Genomic DNA, 21,946 nt, shown 5'->3' with positions numbered 1-21,946 from the left:
GCATTTTGGTATGTAGCTGCTGGTAAATATTGATTTGGAAATTAACTGCAAAAATGCTAATATGTGTACCATAGACTAGCATTTATTTCGACAAATGCTAAAAAACAAATGGTCAGGTAAACAAAACCAAAACATGGATTGATGTCATTCCTTGCCCATATACTGCTTACAGGGTAAGGAAACCAATGTCATTTTATAATTTGGGTGAAAGATCCCTTTAAGATGACTTACTGGTATGTCAATAGTTACTTTAGAGTAATTTGATTGAAATAACATTTAAAACCAGCTAATTTTATACATGAATGGAAAAATGAATACATACGATGAAGCTAAAAACGAGTTAACTGTAACATAATCAAGTCAACTGTGAAGGCAATTTTGCTGATAACAGAGCACAAACACCAAACGTAAAGAATTTAGTTTTAGTTTAAAAGCCAGCGTCTAATGTTTAAATCCCGTATGGGCCCAAAAATGTCAAAACGACAACACCACTGTTCAAATGTACAGCAATAGCTATTTATTAGGCGTAAATGAACAGTGATTTATCATTGTACACATACAGAGTAAATATATAGCTCAACACACAGATAGTTAGTGAAGGTAAGGCCCTGGATGAAGTGTAAAATCTGCTTAAGAATCAAGAAGTATAATTTGCCTCTTTCCCCTCGCATGGATTTCTCATCTACTCAGTCTTCCAAACACCGTAGGACTAACAAAACACATGTTAAGTACAAATACAAAAGGGGGTTTGGTCTCTTAAATAAATTCATAGCGGGGGGGTTCTCAGTCATCTAAGAAGTCATCTTCCAAGTTAATGTCCGTGGTGTCGATGTCGTCCAGCTCCAAGTTGTCCAGGTCATCTTCAAGTTCGTCCAGGGCCTGGGGGAAATAACACAGCGTGAAATAACACACCTGGCGCAGTTGGATGCCTGGTCATTCTTTAAAAGTAACTTCCTCACCATTTTAGATAAGCATGCTCCGTTCAAAAAAATGCAGAACTAAGAACAGATACAGCCCTTGGTTCACTCCAGACCTGACTGCCCTCGACCAGCACAAAAACATCCTGTGGCGGACTGCAATAGCATCGAATAGTCCCCGCGATATGCAACTGTTCAGGGAAGTCAGGAACCAATACACGCAGTCAGTCAGGAAAGCAGAGGCCAGCTTCTTCAGACAGAAATTTGCATCCTGTAGCTCTAACTCCAAAACGTTCTGGGACACTGAAGTCCATGGAGAACAAGAGCACCTCCTCCCAGCTGCCCAATGCACGGAGGCTCGGTAACACGGTCACCACCGATAAATCCATGATTATCGAAAACTTCAACAAGCATTTCTCAACGGCTGACCATGCCTTCGTCCTGGCTACTCCAACCTCGGCCAACAGCTCCGCAGCTACTCGCCCAAGCCTCTCCAGGTTCTCCTTTACCCAAATCCAGAGAGCAGATGTTCTGAAAGAGCTGGAAAACCTGGACCCGTACAAATCAGCTGGGCTTGACAATCTGGACCCTCTATTTCTGAAACTATCCGCCGCCATTGTCGCAACCCCTATTACCAGCCTGTTCAACCTCTTTCATATCGTCAAGGATTGGAAAGCTGCCGCAGTCATCCCCCTCTTCAAAGGGGGAGACATCCTGGACCCAAACTGTTACAGACCTATATCCATCCTGCCTTTCTAAGGTCTTCGAAAGCCAAGTCAACAAACCCACCGTACCTTCTCCGCTGTGCAATCTGGTTTCCTCCTTCACTCACGTCGCCAAACTTACCCTAGTAAAACTGACTATCCTACCGATCCTCGACGATGTCATCTACAAAATAGCGCCCAACACTCTACTCAGCAAACTGGATGCAGTTTATCACAGTGCCATCCGTTTTGTTACTAAAGCACCTTATACCAAACACCACTGCGACCTGTATGCTCTAGTCGGCTGGCCCTCGCTACATATTCGTCGCCAGACCCACTGGCTCCAGGTCATCTACAAGTCCATGCTAGGTAAAGCTCCGCCTTATCTCAGTTCACTGGTCACGATGGAAACACCCAGCAGGTGTATCTCACTGATCATCCCTAAAGCCAACACCTCATTTGGCTGACTTTTGTTCCAGTTCTCTGCTGCCTGTGACTGGAACGAATTGCAAAAATTGCTGAAGTTGGAGACTTATCTCCCTTACCAACTTCAAACATCTGCTATCTGAGCAGCTAACCGATCGCTGCAGCTGTACATAATCTATTGGTAAATAGCCCACCCAATTTTACCTACCTCATCCCCATACTGTTTATATTTATTTACCTTTCTGCTCTTTTGCATACCAATATCTCTACCTGTACATGACCATCTGATCATTTATCACTCCGGTGTTAATCTGCAAAATTGTAATTATTCGCCTACCTCCTCATGCCTTTTGCACACAATGTATATAGACTCTTTTTTTCCCCCCTACTGTGTTATTGACTTGTTTACTACATGTGCATCTCTGTTGTCTGTTCACACTGCTATGCTTTATCTTGACCAGGTCGCAGTTGCAAATGAGAACTTGTTCAACTAGCCTACCTGGTTAAATAAAAGGTTAAATAAAATCAAAAATAAATAAAAATAACACAGCAATGGTACTGAATACTGCAACGGGTTACATTCATACATCTCCCATTCTTCTCGCTGGGTACAGTGCATTACTTGTCCAGAGCCTGCCCTGTCTTTCTAGGGAGACCGTTGCCAACCTTGTTCTTCAGTGCCTCAGATGAACCGGGGCTCGCCTCCTCTTCCTCTTCAGGTGCAGCCTCAGGCTCTGGCTCCGAGGGGATCGCGGGGGGCGTCAATACGGATGCCAGAGCTCCAGCAGCCAACGTAGTCTCCTCCCTGCAGTCTTCACCCTGTTGACAGACATACAGGCATGAGCAGGACTCTGTTTCCAGTGTCTCAGCCTTGCCCATCAATCCAGCCAACACGAGGCCATTTCTAGATTTGAAACTCGACTCTTCCAGGCCTATGATGGAAAAAACACCTAGTCTGTGTAGATCTAAATAAAAGTCATTTGATCAAGTTGGCTATTACTTTAACTGTATAGTGAAGGTCTCAGAAGCAGACTTACTGGTACCAGTGTGGCAAGTGAGAGGGGAACTCCTTTGGGCTCGTAGCCCGTGGCATCCTCTAGTATATTACGTTCTTCATTGGGCTAGAGAAAAGAGGCAAGATATGGATAATGTGAGTAAATAAGTAGAAAGACCGCAATGGGAGCGATAGGAATTACTACGTATTCAAGTCGGACTCCTCCTGTGCAGCAAATACACATCCATAGCTAGCTTTCAGTTTAGAGATTTGCAAGCCAGATATTTCCATTTCATTTCTACAGTCCCACATCGAACCCCCACCACTCACTGTGACCAGAGGGTAGTCAGTGGCTGGCCGGGAGTTGCCCAGGCAGGTCTCCCGGAGGAACTGCTCGGCCACAAACGACTCCTTCAGACCGGGGAACAGGTTCTCATATTCGGTGGGGTCGGCCAGCGACTCGGCCGCCTTCTGGTTGACCTTGGCCAGGCTCTCCCTCCACAGCTTGACCACCCTGGACACCTGGCTGGGCAGGTAGGTGCGGGCCAGGAAGGCTGCCTCGGGAAGCCGGTTGGTCCGGATCAGCAGCTCCAGACAGTGGTCCAGTCTGGGGGAAAACAGACAGGAGACTTGAGACCAGTATCAGAGAGAGGTCCAAATCACTGCTACTGATCACATGCTCCATCAAAGATCAAACATACAGGAGTAGTGTCGTGGAGGATTCCAATACCTCATTGTAACGCTACTGAATTTAGGAAAGCTGGATATGACATCGTTGTGTACCCCCTCTACTCTCCCTTGTACTCACTTCCCCTGCAGGAAATAAGTCATGAAGGCCACGTTGTTCTTGCCGTCCCGCTCAGCGCCCTCAGCCAGCTTGCCCACCATGGCAGCGTTGCCCGAGGCCGTGGCGAGCAGCAGCAGGCCACCGTAGTCCTGGGCATGATGGAGGCACTCCTGGGCCAGACTAAACTGGCACTTACTGATGGCCAGTTCTGCCAGCTGCTTCCACTTCTGCTCCGACTGCCACCAGAGAAAAAGGAAACAGTTCTAATGTTATATGTGTCGGTTATACTAATATTGTATGGAGTTGGTTCCAAGCTAAAACAATCATACAGTTCAGCACTGTTTAGTGCAGAAGGACAGTTAATATATTTAACGATATGATTGAGTACACAATCGACTCAGATCTAAATCAGATGTTGACTGAATAGATTTAAAACTGAGCAGATACTACTCTTCAGTATTGAATAACTCATTCGTGAACGACTGACATGTATGATGGCGCTATGCATGCAGTACACAATCGGTTGGCATGGTCGGGCAAGTCTAAAGGAGGGGTGTGTTTTTTTTCCCAGTGTGAAGGAAATCTCAAGATATTGCTCACCTGATATAGAACTAGGGCTGTGATAGTCAGAAAACGCCGTCAGCCGGTGATTGTCAACCAAATAACTGCCGGTCTCACGGTAATTGACCCATTAATTAACACATTTAGCATCTCTTGGCTTCCTACAAGCCACTGATGCAGACTTTTTGAAACATCTTCAGTTTTTAGAAAGTCTAAATCCATGTAATATAGCCTACACCTTCACAATAAATCTTATTTTAGACAGGTCTAAAGAAACATGGTAGGAAAAAAATGTAGTCTATTTCAGAAGAACAGAATCGCATACTCAGATGTCCTTATGTTAGGTCCTGATCTGGTTATGCCATATGGCAGTGGGCTACACTAGTTCACTTAGCAGACAAAATTTACCTTAGAATTCCGTGGCATTATTTTATAGCATGAATACAATTGAGCAAACCTGAATAACATAGAAAGGGATATTTTCTCCAGACGATGGAGTGCACACATACCGCTATTCTGTGTTGAGCGGTTAAATAAGTCCTCCTATATGCTTCATTGAGAGTTATTAATGGAACTTTAGTTGTTCTACAAACGTTGGGCTCTGTTCTGATTTTTAATGCATTGTGAGGTTGCATGATGCAACTCTAATAATGATTAGGAAAAAAAGTCACTTGAAAAGGCACAATGCCGCAACGTTCCCGGGGGAATCCCATTTGTGTGGCCGTAATGCACTCGTCTTCTGCAGCCAGTGGCTGTTGTGCCCTTGGGCTAAATATAATCAACCCAAAAGCATGTAATGCTTTTATTATAAAGGTGCATTTTTATGGTGAAAATGATCTTCCCCAAACTTGATGCTCACACCCTGCTTATGTCTGCCAGTTAGGCTCTACACCTTGTACAGCGGATTAATGTGCTTCATTTTAAGACATTATTTGGCCACTTTAGTTGTGATACAAACCGTATCAAAACATATAGGCCTATGGGCTAGGTTACATGAGGTGTGCGACTATGATTAAAATAAGTTGAATTTTTTTTTTTTTCAAAGGCATTGTTTTTTTATGCTGGGCATCATTCACAAGTGATAATGTATAATTCACAAGTGGTAGGATAATATTGTCACACATCAGATTATTCTTGACTTAATTCTTGTCTTTACATATATACTAAATAATGTGTATGAAATTTGTTTGGATTTAGAATGGACCATTATCATGCACCTGTCTCAAAACGGGCAGGGGGAAAATTACATGGCATCTATGCACTTAAAGCGAATGGAGGACGCTTTTCCCGTGGTTCATTTTCATGCCAGCCAGGTAGGCTATACTCCTGCTGTAAAGAGAAGCAATGTGCTTAATATTAGGAATGTTGAGAAATAAATAAATACAGTAGGCCTAGCCTATAGAAAACTGACAATTTTAAGAGGCCATCACGCCGTTTTCTCACAATTGCATAACCTATAGAACATGAGCTCTCGAAGTGTTTGATTAGATTTTCCAACACATTGGCACTGACGTCAAAGTGATTAGAGGGACAATGGAGTGCTGAGTACCAGGCAGTTATCAAGTTTGGTATTGTACTAATGACCAGCAGTAGCATCAGAGCTTGGATAAGCCTAATTACCGTGACTAAACGGTCACGTGGAATTTGACAGCCTTCGTGAATCGTGACCGCCGGTAATACAGTCTCCTCAACAGCCCTATATAGATTACCTCATGGTAAGCTGCAGACCTTTATTGACCAAGAGTTCTTATCCATAATCATCACGGCTGTCTACATCCCTCCACTGGTGTAGATGAAGGAGACAGGTTATTGAGTGTGTGCCATTCAGAGGGTGAATGGGCAAGGCAAAAGATTGAAGTGCTTTTGAACGGGGCATGGTAGTAGGTGCCGGGCACACCAGTTTGTGTCAAGAACTGCAACTCTGCTGGGTTTTTCACGCTTAACAGCTTCCCATGTGTATCAAAAATGGTCCACCACCCAAATGACATCCAGCCAAGTTGACACAACCGAAGCATTGGAGGCAACAAGGGCCAGCATCCCTGTGGAACACTTTCAACACCTTGTAGAGTCCATGCCCTGACAAATTGAAGCTGTTCTGGAGGACAAAGGGGGGTTCTGTACATGAAGTGTATACAAACACACACAACCACTCATCATTTGCTGCTGCTACTCTGTTCTTTATTTTACTCTTATTATAATCTATCCTGATGACAAGTCACTTTACCCTGCCTTCATGTACATATCTACCTCAAATACCTCGTCCCTCTGCACATTGACCTGGTGCTGGTGCTCCCCGTATATAGCTCCACATTGACCTGGTGCTCCCCGTATATAGCTCCACATTGACCTGGTGCTCCCCGTATCTAGCTCCACATTGACCTGGTGCTCCCGTATATAGCTCCACATTGACCTGGTGCTCCCGTACACATTGACCTGGTGCTCCCCGTATATAGCTCCACATTGACCTGGTGCTCCCCGTATATAGCTCCACATTGACCTGGTGCTCCCCGTATATAGCTCCACATTGACCTGGTGCTCCCCGTATATAGCTCCACATTGACCTGGTGCTCCCCGTATATAGCTCCACATTGACCTGGTACTCCCTGTATATACTGTGCCTTGCGAAAGTATTCGGCCCCCTTGAACTTTGCGACCTTTTGCCACATTTCAGGCTTCAAACAAAGATATAAAACTGTATTTTCTTGTGAAGAATCAACAAGAAGTGGGACACAATCATGAAGTGGAACGACGTTTACTGGATATTTCAAACTTTTTTAACAATTCAAAAACTGAAAAATTGGGCGTGCAAAATTATTCAGCCCCTTTACTTTCAGTGCAGCAAACTCTCTCCAGAAGTTCGGTGAGGATCTCTGAATGATCCAATGTTGACCTAAATGACTAATGATGATAAATACAATCCACCTGTGTGTAATCAAGTCTCCGTATAAATGCACCTGCACTGTGATTAAAAACGCAGAGAGCATCATGAAGAACAAGGAACACACCAGGCAGGTCTGAGATACTGTTGTGAAGAAGTTTAAAGCCGGATTTGGATACAAAAGGATTTCCCAAGCTTTAAACATCCCAAGGAGCACTGTGCAAGCGATAATATTGAAATGGAAGGAGTATCAGACCACTGCAAATCTACCAAGACCTGGCCGTCCCTCTAAACTTTCAGCTCATACAAGGAGAAGACTGATCAGAGATGCAGCCAAGAGGCCCATGATCACTCTGGATGAACTGCAGAGATCTACAGCTGAGGTGGGAGACTCTATCCATAGGACAACAATCAGTCGTATATTGCACAAATCTGGCCTTAATGGAAGAGTGGCAAGAAGAAAGCCATTTCTTAAAGATATCCATAAAATGTGTCGTTTAAAGTTTTCCACAAGCCACTTGGGAGACATACCAAACATGTGGAAGAAGGTGATCTGGTCAGATGAAACCAAAATTGAACTTTTTGGCAATGATGCAAAACGTTATGTTTGGCGTAAAAGCAACACAGCTCATCACCCTGAACACACATCCCCACTGTCAAACATGGTGGTGGCAGCATCATGGTTTGGGCCTGCTTTTCTTCAGCAGGGACAGGGAAGATGGTTAAAATTGATGGGAAGATGGATGGAGCCAAATACAGGACCATTCTGGAAGAAAACCTGATGGAGTCTGCAAAAGACCTGAGACTGGGACGGATATTTGTCTTCCAACAAGACAATGATCCAAAACATAAAGCAAAATCTACAATGGAATGGCCAAGTCAAAGTCCAGACCTGAATCCAATCGAGAATCTGTGGAAAGAACTGAAAACTGCTGTTCACAAATGCTCTCCATCCAACCTCACTGAGCTCGAGCTGTTTTGCAAGGAGGAATGGGAAAATTTCAGTCTCTCCATGTGCAAAACGGATAGACATACCCCAAGCGACTTACAGCTGTAATCGCAGCAAAAGGTGGCACTACAAAGTATTAACTTAAGGCAGCTGAATAATTTTGCACGCCCAATTTTTCAGTTTTTGATTTGTTAAAAAAGTTTGAAATATCCAATAAATGTCGTTCCACTTCATGATTGTGTGCCACTTGTTGATTCTTCACAAAAAAAACAGTTATATCTTTATGTTTGAAGCCTGAAATGTGGCAAAAGGTCGCAAAGTTCAAGGGGGCCGAATACTTTCGCAAGGCACTGTAGCTCCGTTCTTGTTTATTTTATTCCATGTGTTATTATTTTATTTGTATTTTTTACTCTGCATCATTGGGAAGCAAAATACCAGCATTTCTACAGCAGTTGCATGTGACAAATACATTTGATTTACAGTCTTTGAACTCTCTTGTAGTGTGTGTGAAGTGGTCTCTCCAAAGTCAAGTGTACTGAAGATCTCACCTCTGCCTCCACAGCCAGCTGATAGGCGATCTTCAACTCCCCAAGCTGCAGGGCCAGCTCAAACCTGTGCTCCGAGTCTGACGACACTGCCAGAGCCTGCTGCTTGAAGCCCTGGACGACCAAAAATAACATGTCAGTAAACATAACATTTCACACAAACACAGTCAGTTCTCACAACAGTAAAACAGCAGCCACACAAAATGCAGCTTGACCCGTGTTGAAGATGAAGAGCTCAGAATTATATATTGTCAAAAATAATATCCCGATATGTAACTGTATAAATGTTTCTCCCAATAACTAATCATTGACATTATATCCAAAAAGTCAAATTTCGTAACCCAATACATCCCATAATAAGCACCGAGCTCTTGACATAGCAGTGCAGGTTTATCGTAACAACATGTGAGGATTTTACATTGTGTGGTAGTAGTCTTCAAAGTTGTTTCAGTGGATAGCAAAAAAAGCTCAAATTAGCATAACAAGCTGAACCAAATGTAAGAGGCTTTGAGAATAAAAAGCCTGGTATACGGTCAGTGCTTCAGGGATACGCTTGTTTATGTAAGGAACCTTATAAAAAGACCAGGAATTTCAGATTAATATGAGAAACATACTAAAAATATATATTTTTAAATACTACATGTCTCAAAATCCATCTGAACTCTTGTTTTATGTCCTGCAGATTTAAGATAGATGACGAGTTCCACGGGAAAGTGAGCTTTGCACAGAATCCAGTCTAGCTGACGCAATGTAATTTTCCTGATTTCATTACCCCCCCCCCCTCTGGCCTCCATCAATTTAGTCACCCTAATTCTGGCCATCCTACAAGGATAAAAACTCTACTTTTGAGACATGAGGTTTGGACCATAGGTTTTCTTAAGAGGGTTATATACACAATTAACATTATTTTACCCTTTGGTCAAAAGATGCATTTTTAATTGGACACCCTATAACATTCCATAGTCTAGCTAGAATCTACTCACTCCCCCCAGCGCCCCCATAGATTTAAAGTACCCCATTCTACACACCTCATTTCCTTCATTAACAGGAAGTTCCTGGTTCTGACCTGTTTCTCCAGGAAGTGGGCCACACGGGTCCTCTGTTCCTTGGGGATGGTGGGCAACACTTTGTCGGCCATGCCAAAGTCCCTGCGCATCACAGCTGTCTGGTACTCCAGCACAGACACCAGCAGGGAGTAGCTGACGATGTTCAGCTCTTTGTCGCCCAGGTACAGGCGGTCGTCCTTGGGGATGTAGCCCAGCAGGTACATGGTTCTACGGATGGAGTAGATCGATAATGTGTTATTGGAATTGAAAAGGAAAACGCACTTTGAGATGGAGTTTTAGGGATGGTTTCCCAGACACAGATGAAGCCTAGTTCTAAACTAAAAAGCATGCTCAATGGAGGAAGATCTTTTTAGTAGGAAGATTTTAAATGGGAAGATCTTTTTAGTATGGTACTAGGCTTAATCTTTGTCTGGAAAACTACCTCAATGTATTTTTTGGAAGTAAATTAGGCTGTATGTAGGGGGGGTTAACCCCCCCCCCCATTTTAATTTGTTGAATAGTCTTTTTGTAGGATAAATGCGATGTCAATGTAGCCGAAGCACGTTGCTTGACAGAAGCGAGGTGGACCTGCTTATGAAGTACATATAGAGGCTTCGAGAAGCCCTCTGACAATAGCAGTGCCATTCTCCTACAGGGGCACGAAAAGGTGTGAAAGCTCTCTGAACATGTGATCTTTAAACTCTAAGCCACCTTAATACAGGGATGGGCACCTGGTGGCACCCTCTTGGAATGCCCTCTGAACTTGAATTTTTATATAATGGATGGGCTTTCAAAACACAATGTCTTGACGGACTCAAATTTTGCCCTATAGAGGACACTAGTGGGGATTTTTGGTTTAACATTAAGATAATATTGGCTGACTTAACAAACAGCTAGTCTAATCCTTCTCCAAAAAGCAACGTTTGAATATTGAGATTATTGGTTCTGGTCTTACATCCCCAACATTGGTGCTTTACACCCCAAAAAAACAGGGTCGGACCCAATGAGCTTCACTTACTCCAGCCTATTAATCATGGGTAGTATTCACTAGGAACCAAATGAAACAAATGGGCCAAAACGGGTAGGACCTACCCAAACACTTGTTTTCTTTTTCAGTTGCAAAATATTGCTACGCTGTGCACTAATAAATATACAACCCTGGTACGCAGTACCTGTCCAGGTGAGCGATGGTGACAATCTCTCCCCCCACAAAGTAGTTGAGTCTGTTGACAGAGCTGGTGTAGATGAAGCAGTCTCCCACCCACAGACCTGTCTTCACCACTTCCTGGATCTCCCCCTGGACCTAGAGGATCAAGACACAAAATGGCAGATTGGGGACAGATTGGGGGTAGAGGGCAGATGGTGAGTGTTCACTGGTGCCCTGTTGTCTAGGGCCCTCTACTGGATGGCTATAGGCATTGTGCTTTGTCTTCAGTCGAAACCATAAGCCTCTCTTGTAGAGTTGCAGAGTCTACCTGCTAGGTCAGTGCAGGTACAAGGTAATATCGAGTATAAGCCTGTTACACACACCTCAAAGGCGTCTTCGATGCCGTCCTCAGTCACTCCCTCGTTGTTCTCTTGGGAGGCGGCTACTTTCTCGGACAGGTAGCGCAGGATGAAGAAGGACTCCTCTGTGGCTATACACACCAACTCCCCTGAGTCTGACCAGAAGATCTACAAACCCGAGAGAGAGGAAGTGTTATTTCATGCTTCACTTACAGTCCTGATTTCATGACGATAATGCAAATTGTGTCATATGACCATTTCTACCAATATGGTACTGGGTGGAAAAACAAACATTGACCAAAACAAACATTTGTACATGCTAGGGCAGTCTCGCACCCATCTATATTCTGATCAAGATGCCCTTTCCTCGACAGCAGTACTCACATGTTTGGGCTGGATCTCAATGCGGCGGACCAGCTCTGTGTTCTCCCAGTCATAGAAGGCCAGACCGTTCACCGACCTGACGCCCAGCAAGAAGCCTCCATAGATACCTGCACACACACACAGTTAGTCCCTCAGTTGAGCTATCTGGACATGTTGAATAACATTTTTGTTTGTTGCAAAACATTTTTTTATTTTTTATTCTGTTGCCTGCCAGGTTCCATCAAAACTGCCATCATCTTCTTATGCAGTATATTTTTTCACACTACAAACTACCTGCAACTGATCTCTTCCACTTACCTTCAGCCCCAAAGTCTGGCTTGAAAGACTTCTTCTCTTTGAAATTCTTGAAGATTTTGACCACACTGTTGCTTTCTCTAATGGCATACCTGCGACAAGGCAGACCAAGCACATTAACCACTGACAGACAGTAACCATCCATAACAAAGAGAGTGTGTGTGTGTGTGTGTGTGTTGGACTCACTCAGAGGAGTCATGTGCCCAGGCAAACTCCTGGGCTGAGCCGAAGCTCTTGTTCCTCAGTGCCATGGCAGTGTAGATGATGTACTCTCCGTCTCCACACACCACAACAAACCTGACAACACATTTGGATTAAAGAGAGGCTCCACAAAATCATCCAGATTTTCAACAGATGAAGTGTTTGGATAAATATGAATATCATATTTCTCCAAACATTTGAAAACAACTTACTTGCCTTTAAAATGTGTGGCACACAAACACTAACATGGAGTTGTTGTGCAAGACGTTTAATTAGGTTCACCGAATAGCTGACGTCGGACTGACCTTCCGTTGGGGTTGTGCTGAATGGTCTGGGGGTAGATCTCACAGCTGCCCATGTCTTTGACGGCCAGCGCCAGCCTCTCTCCGTCCTTGATCTCCGTGTCACCCATGGCCTTCAGGTTGGCCTGCTGCACCTCTGAGTGCTTGGCCCAGATGATCTTCCCATTGGTGTCCATGGACATGGCTGGCTCCTCACGCCCCAGCTACAGCACGCAGGAGAGGTGGAGGAGAGGATGGACGGAGTAAAGTACCGTGGCTTTCAGAGATGTCACCAAGTAGTTGTTTCAACATAGAAGGGTACTTTGAAAAAGGGCATGTGCGCAACGTGTACAAACTGAAATTCTATCAAACTCTGTATTGTGAAATAGCTGTGGGTTCTTCTGTTTTGAATCTTATGCACAAATACACTATATATATACATACACACGTATGTGGATGCCCCTTCAAATTAGTGGATTTGGCTTTGTCAGCCACCCCCGTTGCTGACAGGTGTATAAGATTAAGCACACAGCCATGCAATCTCCATAGAGAAAACATTGGCAGTAGAATGGCCCGTAATGAGGAGCTCAGTGACATTCAATGTGGCACCGTCATAGGATGCCAACAAGTCCGTTTTTCACATTTCTGCTCTGCTAGAGCTGCCCCGGTCAACTGGAAGTACTGTTATTGTGAATTGGAAATGTCTAGGAGCAACAATGACTCAGCCGCGAAGTGATAGGTCACACAAGCTCACAGAACGGAACCACCGAGTGCAGAAGTGTGTAGTGCGTACAAATCGTCTGTCCTGGGATGCAACACTCAATACCTACTTCCGACTTTTTTAAATTTTATTTTACCTTTATTTAACCAGGCTAGTCAGTTAAGAACAAATTCTTATTTTCAATGACAGCCTAGGAACAGTGGGTTAACTGCCTGTTCAGGGGCAGAACGACAGATTTGTTCGGCTCGGGGGTTTGAACATGCAACCTTCCGGTTACTAGTCTAGCGCTCTAACCACTAGGCTACCCTGCCGCCCCACTTGCCTCTGGAAACAACGTCAGCACAAGACCCATTTGTCGGGAGCTTTATGAAATTGGTTTCCATGGTCGAGCAGCCTAAGACCACCATGCGGAATGCCAAGCGTCGGCTAGAGTGGTGTAATGCTTGCAGCCATTGGACTCAGTGGAAACGATGAATCACGCTTCACCATCTGGCAGTCCGAAGGACGAAGCTGGGTTTGACGGATGCCAAGAGAACACGACATGTCCGAATGCATAGTGCAAACTGTAAAGTTTGGTGGAGGAGGGATGGGGCTGATGTTCATGGTTCGAACTAAGCCCCTTAGTTCCAGTGAAGGGAAATCTTAACGCTACAGCATACAATGACATTCTAGACAATTCTGTGCTTCCAACTTTGTGGCAACAGTTTGGGGAAGGCCCTTTCCCGATTCGGCATGACAATGTCCTGATCTGATCTCAACCCCTTCGAACACCTTTGGGATGAATTGGAACGCCGACTGCTAGTGGAGGCTGTTATAGCAGCAGGGGGGGGGGGGCAACTCTATATTAATGCCCATGATTTTGGAATGAGATGTTTGACTAGCAGGTCCACATACTTTTGGTCATGTAGTGTATATGGCCATATTTACATTTACATTTAAGTCATTTAGCAGACGCTCTTATCCAGAGCGACTTACAAATTGGTGCGTTCACCTTATGACATCCAGTGGAGCAGCCACTTTACAATAGTGCATCTAAATCTTTTAAGGGGGGGGGGGGGGGGGGTGAGAAGGATTACTTTATCCTATCCTAGGTATTCCTTAAAGAGGTGGGGTTTCAGGTGTCTCCGGTTTCAGGTGTCACCTTGATGATGATGCTGCCTTCGTCGTAACCCAGGGCCACGTTGTTGGAGCCTCGCAGGCCACACACACACCACACGCGCTCCATGCCGTAGTTCAGCGTGCTCTCCAGACGGTATGTACTCGAGTGCCAGATACGCACAGTGCCTATGGAACCAGAGAAACGATTGGTTTCTTTCAGAACTGTGATTGTGTGCTTTTTATATATAAAAACATGCGTACATTGTACAGAGTAGAGTTAATACTAGAGGTCGACCGATTAATTAGGGCCGATTTCAAGTTTCCATAACAATCGGAAATCAGTATTTTTGGACACCGATTTTAAAATATTTTTTACCACCTTTATTTAATCTTTATTTAACTGGGCAAGTCAGTTAAGAACACATTCTTATTTTCAATGACGGCCTAGGAACGGTGGGTTAACTGCCTCGTTCAGGGGCAGAACGACAGATTTTTACCTTGTCAGCTCGGGGGGATTCAATCTTGCAACCTTACAGTTAACTAGTCCAACGCTCTTACCACCTGATTACATTGCACTCCACGAGCAGCCTGCCTGTTACACGAATGCAGTAAGCCAAGGTAAGTTGTTAGCTAGCACGTAAACTTATCTTATAAAAAAAAATTATCAATCATAATCACTAGTTAAATTAGTAATATCATCAACCATGTGTAGTTTTCTAGCATGTCCTGCGTTGCATATAATCGATGCGGTGCGTATCGTTGCTCCAATGTGTACCTAACTATAAACATCAATGCCTTTCTTTAAATCAATTCACAGAAGTATATATTTTTAAACATGCATATTTAGCTAAAAGAAATCCAGGTTAGCAGGCAATATTAAACAGGTGAAATTGTGTCACTTCTCTTGCGTTCATTGCACGCAGAATCTGTGTATATGCAACAGTTTGGGCAGCCTAATTTGCCAGAATTTTACATAATTATGACATAACATTGAAGGTAGTGCAATGTAACAGGAATATTTAGACTTATGGATGCCACCCGTAAGATAAAATATGGAACGGTTCCGTATTTCACTGAAAGAATAAACGTCTTGTTTTCGAGATGATAGTTTCCGGATTCGGCCATATTAATGACCTAAGGCTCATATTTCTGTGTGTTATCATGTTATAACTAAGTCTATGATTTGATAGAGCAGTCTGACTCTGATGGTAGGCAGCAGCAGGCTAGTAAGCATTCATTCAACCAGCACTTTTGTGCATTTTTCCAGCAGCTGTTTATGACTTCAAACCTATCAACTCCAGAGATTAGGTTGGTGTAACCGATGTAAAATGGCTAGCTAGTTAGCGGGGTGCGCGCTATTAGCGTTTCAATCGTCACTTGCTCTGAGACTTGGAGTGGTTGTTCCCCTTGCTCTGCATGGGTAACGCTGCTTCAAGGGTGGCTGTTGTCGTTGTGTTCCTGGTTCGAGCCCAGGTATGAGCGAGGAGAGGGACGGAAGCTATACTGTTACACTGGCAAAACTAAAGTGCCTATAAGAACATCCAATAGTCAAAGGTTAATGAAATACAAATGGTATAGAGAGAAATAGTCCTATTCCTATAATAACTACAACCTAAAACTTCTTACCTGGGAATATTGAAGACTCATGTTTAAAGGAACCACCAGCTTTCATATGTTCTCATGTTCTGAGCAAGGAACTTAAACGTGAGCTTTCTTACATGGCAAATATTGCACTTTTTACTTTCTTCTCCAACACTTTGTTTTTGCATTATTTAAACCAAATTTAACATGTTTGATTATTTATTTGAGGCTAAATTGATTTTATTGATGTATTATGTTAAGTTAAAATAATTGTTCATTCAGTATTGTTGTAATTGTCATTATTACAAATAAAGAACTTTAAAACGGCCGATTGATCGGTATCTGCTTTTTTTGGTCCTGCAATAATTGGTATCGGCATTGAAAAATCATAATCGGTCGACCTCTAGTTAATACATAGCCGTTCGTCTGCTCACCACAAACAGAACAAGTATCTACAAAGGATCAGAATCTAATAAGTGTGTATAAGGTATTTACTCACCGTCCTCTGAGCCTGTGATGATGATGGGCAGCTCTGGGTGAAAGCTGACACACGACACATTCTGGGCGTGTCCCTCCAGGGTCTGCACACACGTCTTGTTCTGAAGATACACAGGACAGCAGTGTGAGACATTTGCCTGGACCAATACAGTATCATCACAGACCAGAAAACCCATCTGCTGAACAGGTTACCAGCTTTCTCAAGCTAAAAGTGCTTGTTTCATTCCTCAGCCGTCTTACCTGGTAGTCCCAGATCTTGACCAGGCGGTCATCAGCTCCTGATATAAGGTAGGGCTTGTCCCCTCCACTGTAGTAGTCAATGCAGTTGACACCTTTCTCATGGCCCTCAAGGGTGAAGTTAGGAGCAGAGGAGCCTAGCTGCCAAACCTGGGATAGGGCAGAGGATGAGTTAGTCAAATAAATACACTCACACTATTCACAAACATCTACACTAGGTTCTTGTAAGCACACACATAACTTCTGTGGTAAAGTCAACACACACACTGTGTCTGGTGTTACCTTGATGGTTCTGTCCAGAGAAGCGCTGGCAAATTGGTTGTTGTCTTTAGGGTTGATGACGATCTGCATGACGTAGTGGGTGTGGCCCTCGAACACCTGGCTGCAAGACCACTTCTTCTCCCAGTCCCACAGCTTAATCAGCATGTCGTCTGGACACACACACGATGGAACAATTAGTTAATATAATACTTTTGTGATAGATAATCAGTTTATGTATTTGACCCATATGTATAAAATGATGCAAGTCATAAAAGACAAGTTACTGATTGTGTACCACTGCTTGTGAGGATGTAGGGCTGGGTGGGATGCACGGCAATACAACGGATGTAGTCAGAGTGGGCCTCAAACATGTGAACCCTCTCCAGGGTGTTGTAGTTGAACACACGGATCTGCATGTCATCCTACACAGAGAAGGGAGGAAAGACATATTATGACCCTGCAAATACACTACGTGTGTAGTCTCCATGGAAAGATAAACCATAAAAAGTTCTCATTAGCTAGATACTTGTCCTGAATTTAAAGCATCACTCACAGCTCCTGTTATGACCCAGTTCTTCCTGGCTACAAACTTTGATGCTCTCACTGGAAGGTCACACACTTCAAAGGTCTTCACCAAGGTCTGAAAATGATATATTTACAAATTGTACATTCTCATTAATTGCATACAAGTTTAGCTTAGAGCTGTTCATCTCCATTGTGCAAATATTCAACATCAACCTGTTTGTGTGTGTACCTGTGTTTCATGGTTCCAGACGCAGACACTACCATTGTACAGGCTGGCCAGCATCCACGGCTCGGTCGGGTGGAGGTCCACACTCTTCACCCGGTCTGACCGGGCTGTCAGCTTCCGCTTGATGTCCAGCCTGAGAGGCTTTGAGACAGATGTCAAGTCAATCCAAATAAACAGACAGGGCAGTGCACAACGTACTCATCTGATTGCAGAGAGCTAGCTAGCTTGCCAGCTAACGTTTGCTAAAAGTGATAACGTTAGCTTATAAAATCACGACCAATTCATAATCCTTCATGACCACATAAAAAAACGCCAACACTGACAGCAAAATATCTATCAAGGTACCGTACCATCTAAATAAAACGATTTTACATGCAAAACGTAGAAATAACTACTTAGCTAACTGCTCACGCTTAGTATAGATGTGACATGGAGCTAGTTAGCAAAGAAGACGAGCATCCTTGCCACGGATAGACGTAACTAACACAACTAACGTTAGCTAGTTAGCATTATCCTTGCTGAATGATCTAGCTAGCTGACGAGTGCTTAACTTTTATCATCCCAATAAATAATAATGAATCGGACTAGCTAGGTCGGTAAATGGTAAGATACCTAATGTTAGCTAGCTACAGAGGACTAGCTTGTTTTCTAGTTAGCGAACATGGCTGGCCTATCACAATCGACACCGGCTTTACTGAAATAAACTGGTTACATGCAATTCAGACTACACATCTTTCAACAACGAATGCACACTTGTCTCACCATGTTTTATCAGTGGGTTGTCTCTTTTTATGTGAATGAATTATGAATAGTTCCAGTCGGTGTTGCGTTTTCTGTGGACGGACTGTCGAGTGACGTGGAACTTCCTGAAACGGCGTGCGATGGGAAACGATGACGTGCCATTTTGGAGGTTCATTTTGGGTCATTTTGGAGCGTGGCACTTTTCTCCCATTTTTCCATGGTGTCCTGAGCTGCACTGCTGTCTGTAGTTTAGCTATAACCTTTTTAAAGTATTATTTCAAACATAGCATATACTGTACAAATTGTGCATATTAAGAACTGCAATTTACAAGCATGTTCAGACAGTGTTATTTTCAGGGCAAAATGAATCACTATGATGGCCCAAATTGTTAATTCATCTTTGTAAAGCTGGTGTAGTCCAGGGCCTACTACCTACCGGTTTATGTTCTTATATGGTTTGGGAGGCGTCTCTGTAAATCATCACCTAATGGCCATAGGTGGATTGTCATTGATGAGGTAGTCGTTTCTCAAAGTTATTTTATGCCAGCTGGGACCAGCAAACTATGGTCCCTCTTGTGTCAGGGACCAGCAAGTTATGGTTTTCCTCCATGGAGGACACTCACATTAAAATAGCACTATAAAACTGACTCCATTAGTGTAAGTTAACTATCTCAGCGACAGGAACGCCACATCGCACGGACTGGCACCGGTCAATGAACCAGGGTTGAGAAACACTGGGCTATACAACTGAGTGGCTAAACAATGATCAGCCAGAGGGAAATTGAGCAATAACGTGGGTTCCCATGGTCAACGTTGAGAAGTCATAGGCTAACATATGACTATTTCATTTGTATGAAAAGACTAACAACGTATTAGTTAAGGAAGATTTGCCTAACAAAAAAATAAATATAGTACCAATAGGCTTAGAAGAGTGAACAATATACAATGCTTTATTCAGGTTTGCTTGTGAGTTTGAAACCGTTATGACAAGTTTAAATGGTAACAGCAGGAGTTTACTCTATTGACACAAGGTATGAAAAAGTGGATGAATCCAGCCACTGATATCCAGATATTGTCTTTCTATTCTTTTCTCTTGAACACCTGCCTGCAGACTTTGTCCTCACACGTCAGTTCCTGTGAATTCAGAGAGAACAAATCTGATGTCAGATCTCAGTCTGAGGTTAGATATCAAGTTTGGGATGAGGAGCTTGGGGTGCCATATTCCTCGCCTTATCTCATTCCCTTTGAAGAAACAGGTTAGTCCTGGTCGATCAGTGCAAATTAATGAAAGGACCATTGATATGCTACCAGAGATGATAGAGAAAGTGAGACATTTCATAGGCTCCTTTTTTCTGGTTGGTAACATGGAGAATGAACTGAGTAGACCTGCTATCACATTGGTGCATATGGAGGAGCCACCCCTTAAGTAGACTGGAACTGTAAACAAAAAAACAAAAATAGTTTCTTGTTAAAAGGCCTTTTTGGGTCAATTTTATAATCCGCCGTCTTTGATGCTACCTAGGAATGGCATTCTCCTGTCTGTAAAATAAGTTTCACATTTATATTCTGCAGGTGGCGATATCTCTATGCTGTTCATCAGCTCATGAGGAAGGTGCAACTTTAAAGAACATTGAGATACAGTAGAAGTATAGGACTGTCTGATGTGCAGCACTAACATGTTCTCTGTCTTGCAAAGTAAGGACTCATTTCAGGCCCACATTCATATTTCTACCTGCAATGTTAAGGATGGAGATACTACACTGCTATTTCTTTATTACGACACTATAATTAATCAATTAAGTAAATAATGTTAACCCACCAGGTACAGTTTGTCTCCTTCGATCCAGTGCTTCCACCCACGGTTGTCCTTTTCCCCCTTCTGGATACACACTAGTTTGTCCCCCTCCCACACCACAAGAGCCTGTTAAGGTACAGTCAAAATTGATAATGTATGGTTATAAAGGAAACCACATTTGTGACACAAAAGTGAAAATGCTATTATCCAAGATCTAAGGACAGAAAAAAAAGAAGCAAACGGTAAAGTAGAAAAATATCAAACGGAGGAGGTAGATGAGGAAGAGATGGACCGATCTGTTCAAATAGTTTAAAGCTACATCCTTCTTTTCTTCCTTATTTGAAGTAATCGTTCATGTGACTGGACTTTTTATTGTAATAAATCATTGCTTCCACCTAGCTAATCACGTGCGATCAGTAGTGATTACATGTGCATCCCAAAAAGAGAGCAAGAAGGATGCGTTGTAACAGTATTCGAACACAGCCCACGTGTCCAACCTTGACCACCCTGTTGTCCAGTCCTTTGGTGTGCTCCACAAACTCCACCCCCACAGTGAACATCAGCTCATAGTTCCTGAAGGTGCTCAGCGTCTTGACTTCAAACTTGTCTTCATCCTGGATGATCACTTTGGTCTGGGCCAGCTGCACTGCTATTTTGCGTGTGGCAAAGTCAATGTCTGTGGTAAAAAAAATAAAGAAGTAAAATATGTAAAAGCTTGAAAAAAGTTGTAAGGATCAAATCACACGTAACATTTGAGTAATAGAGATGTAACTGGAAATAATACGCATGTTTATAACATCAAAGCTGTCTAAAAGGACAATAGCAATACTTGAGTTGAACCTTTTAGCTCTATGCAAAATATACAATCAAAGCAGAATACAATCAAAGTTACAGACCACCTTCCGGAGACACCTGAAACATGAAATTAAGTTGTTTTAGATGCACTATTGTTACTGTCCCACTGGATGTCATAAGTTGCACAATTTGTAAGTCGCATAAGAGCCTCAGACTTAAATGTAAATGTAAATGTAACATATTGCACCTCAGAATACGGTGGTCCCCATGTGAATCTCTCAGTTAACACTGCTGAAAAGTACTATCTAAATCTATTGTACAATAGACCTGCACATTATACAGTTACAATATATTGGCAGTGGTAGTGCACACTGCACAGGCACTTGTACATCCCCTTTTCTTGTCACCCTTCTCTACAGATGGATGGAAAAATATGATATATTCCATCGTGGTAATCCATAGAGATAATGAAGAAAGATCTTACTCAGTGCTTTCATGTAATCCTCAAATTTCTCACTGCTCTCCAACTCCCATTTGCCATTGAAGTCTACAGGCATGTTGGTTCTGTGGGCTGGTGAACTTTGGGCTGAATCAGAATGGGAAGGTACACGGTGTCCCCAGCCTCTTTATATAACAGCCAAGGCAGAGGGCAGAGTACTATTGATAAAGTAGTTGAGTGCTATGGCTGTAGGGGGGACAGGAGGGGTGATGGGATGGGAAGAGCGGTCATAGAAGAGGCCTATCGGGAGATACAGTAAGTAGTGCCAATTCAAACACACACACACACGCACATACAGGCAGAATGAGACTCATCGACTGAGACTGCACAGTTTAAAGTTAGATTGTTATTTTTGGTGTCTTGCATATATTCTGCTCAAAAGACTATTTAACTTTGAGCATGCAGGTAGATTAAGTTCAACATGTGCAAATCCAGTATCTGCTAATAGAAAACAGAAGGGGGACATACTTGTGAACATAAGCAAGCATTTAAAGTT

General features: G+C 43.1%; 2 protein-coding genes across 2 annotated transcripts; both read right to left on the bottom strand.

The window, feature by feature from the left end:
• Positions 1–494: 494 nt before the first annotated feature.
• LOC124009979 (coatomer subunit beta'-like) lies at positions 495–18,537 on the bottom strand. The gene is made up of 21 exons (XM_046322253.1): positions 18,383–18,537; positions 17,624–17,761; positions 17,423–17,509; positions 17,165–17,291; positions 16,891–17,039; positions 16,612–16,758; positions 16,373–16,472; positions 14,336–14,478; positions 12,498–12,697; positions 12,178–12,288; positions 11,995–12,083; positions 11,698–11,804; positions 11,338–11,481; positions 10,980–11,110; positions 9,828–10,035; positions 8,765–8,875; positions 3,850–4,064; positions 3,372–3,648; positions 3,085–3,168; positions 2,714–2,866; positions 495–879 (listed from the first exon to the last, which is right to left on the bottom strand). The coding sequence occupies exons 1-21, from the start codon at positions 18,383–18,385 to the stop codon at positions 784–786; spliced, it is 2,820 nt and encodes a 939-aa protein (XP_046178209.1). The 5' UTR covers positions 18,386–18,537; the 3' UTR covers positions 495–783.
• Positions 18,538–19,288: 751 nt separating this feature from the next.
• Positions 19,289–21,593, bottom strand: LOC124009952 (retinol-binding protein 2-like). The gene is made up of 4 exons (XM_046322212.1): positions 21,436–21,593; positions 20,654–20,832; positions 20,181–20,282; positions 19,289–19,495 (listed from the first exon to the last, which is right to left on the bottom strand). The coding sequence occupies exons 1-4, from the start codon at positions 21,506–21,508 to the stop codon at positions 19,442–19,444; spliced, it is 408 nt and encodes a 135-aa protein (XP_046178168.1). The 5' UTR covers positions 21,509–21,593; the 3' UTR covers positions 19,289–19,441.
• Positions 21,594–21,946: the final 353 nt, after the last annotated feature.

This window comes from Oncorhynchus gorbuscha, linkage group LG22, assembly GCF_021184085.1.
Source record: "Oncorhynchus gorbuscha isolate QuinsamMale2020 ecotype Even-year linkage group LG22, OgorEven_v1.0, whole genome shotgun sequence".
Lineage (NCBI taxonomy): Eukaryota > Metazoa > Chordata > Actinopteri > Salmoniformes > Salmonidae > Oncorhynchus > Oncorhynchus gorbuscha.
This window is presented reverse-complemented; position numbering and strand designations above follow the sequence as displayed.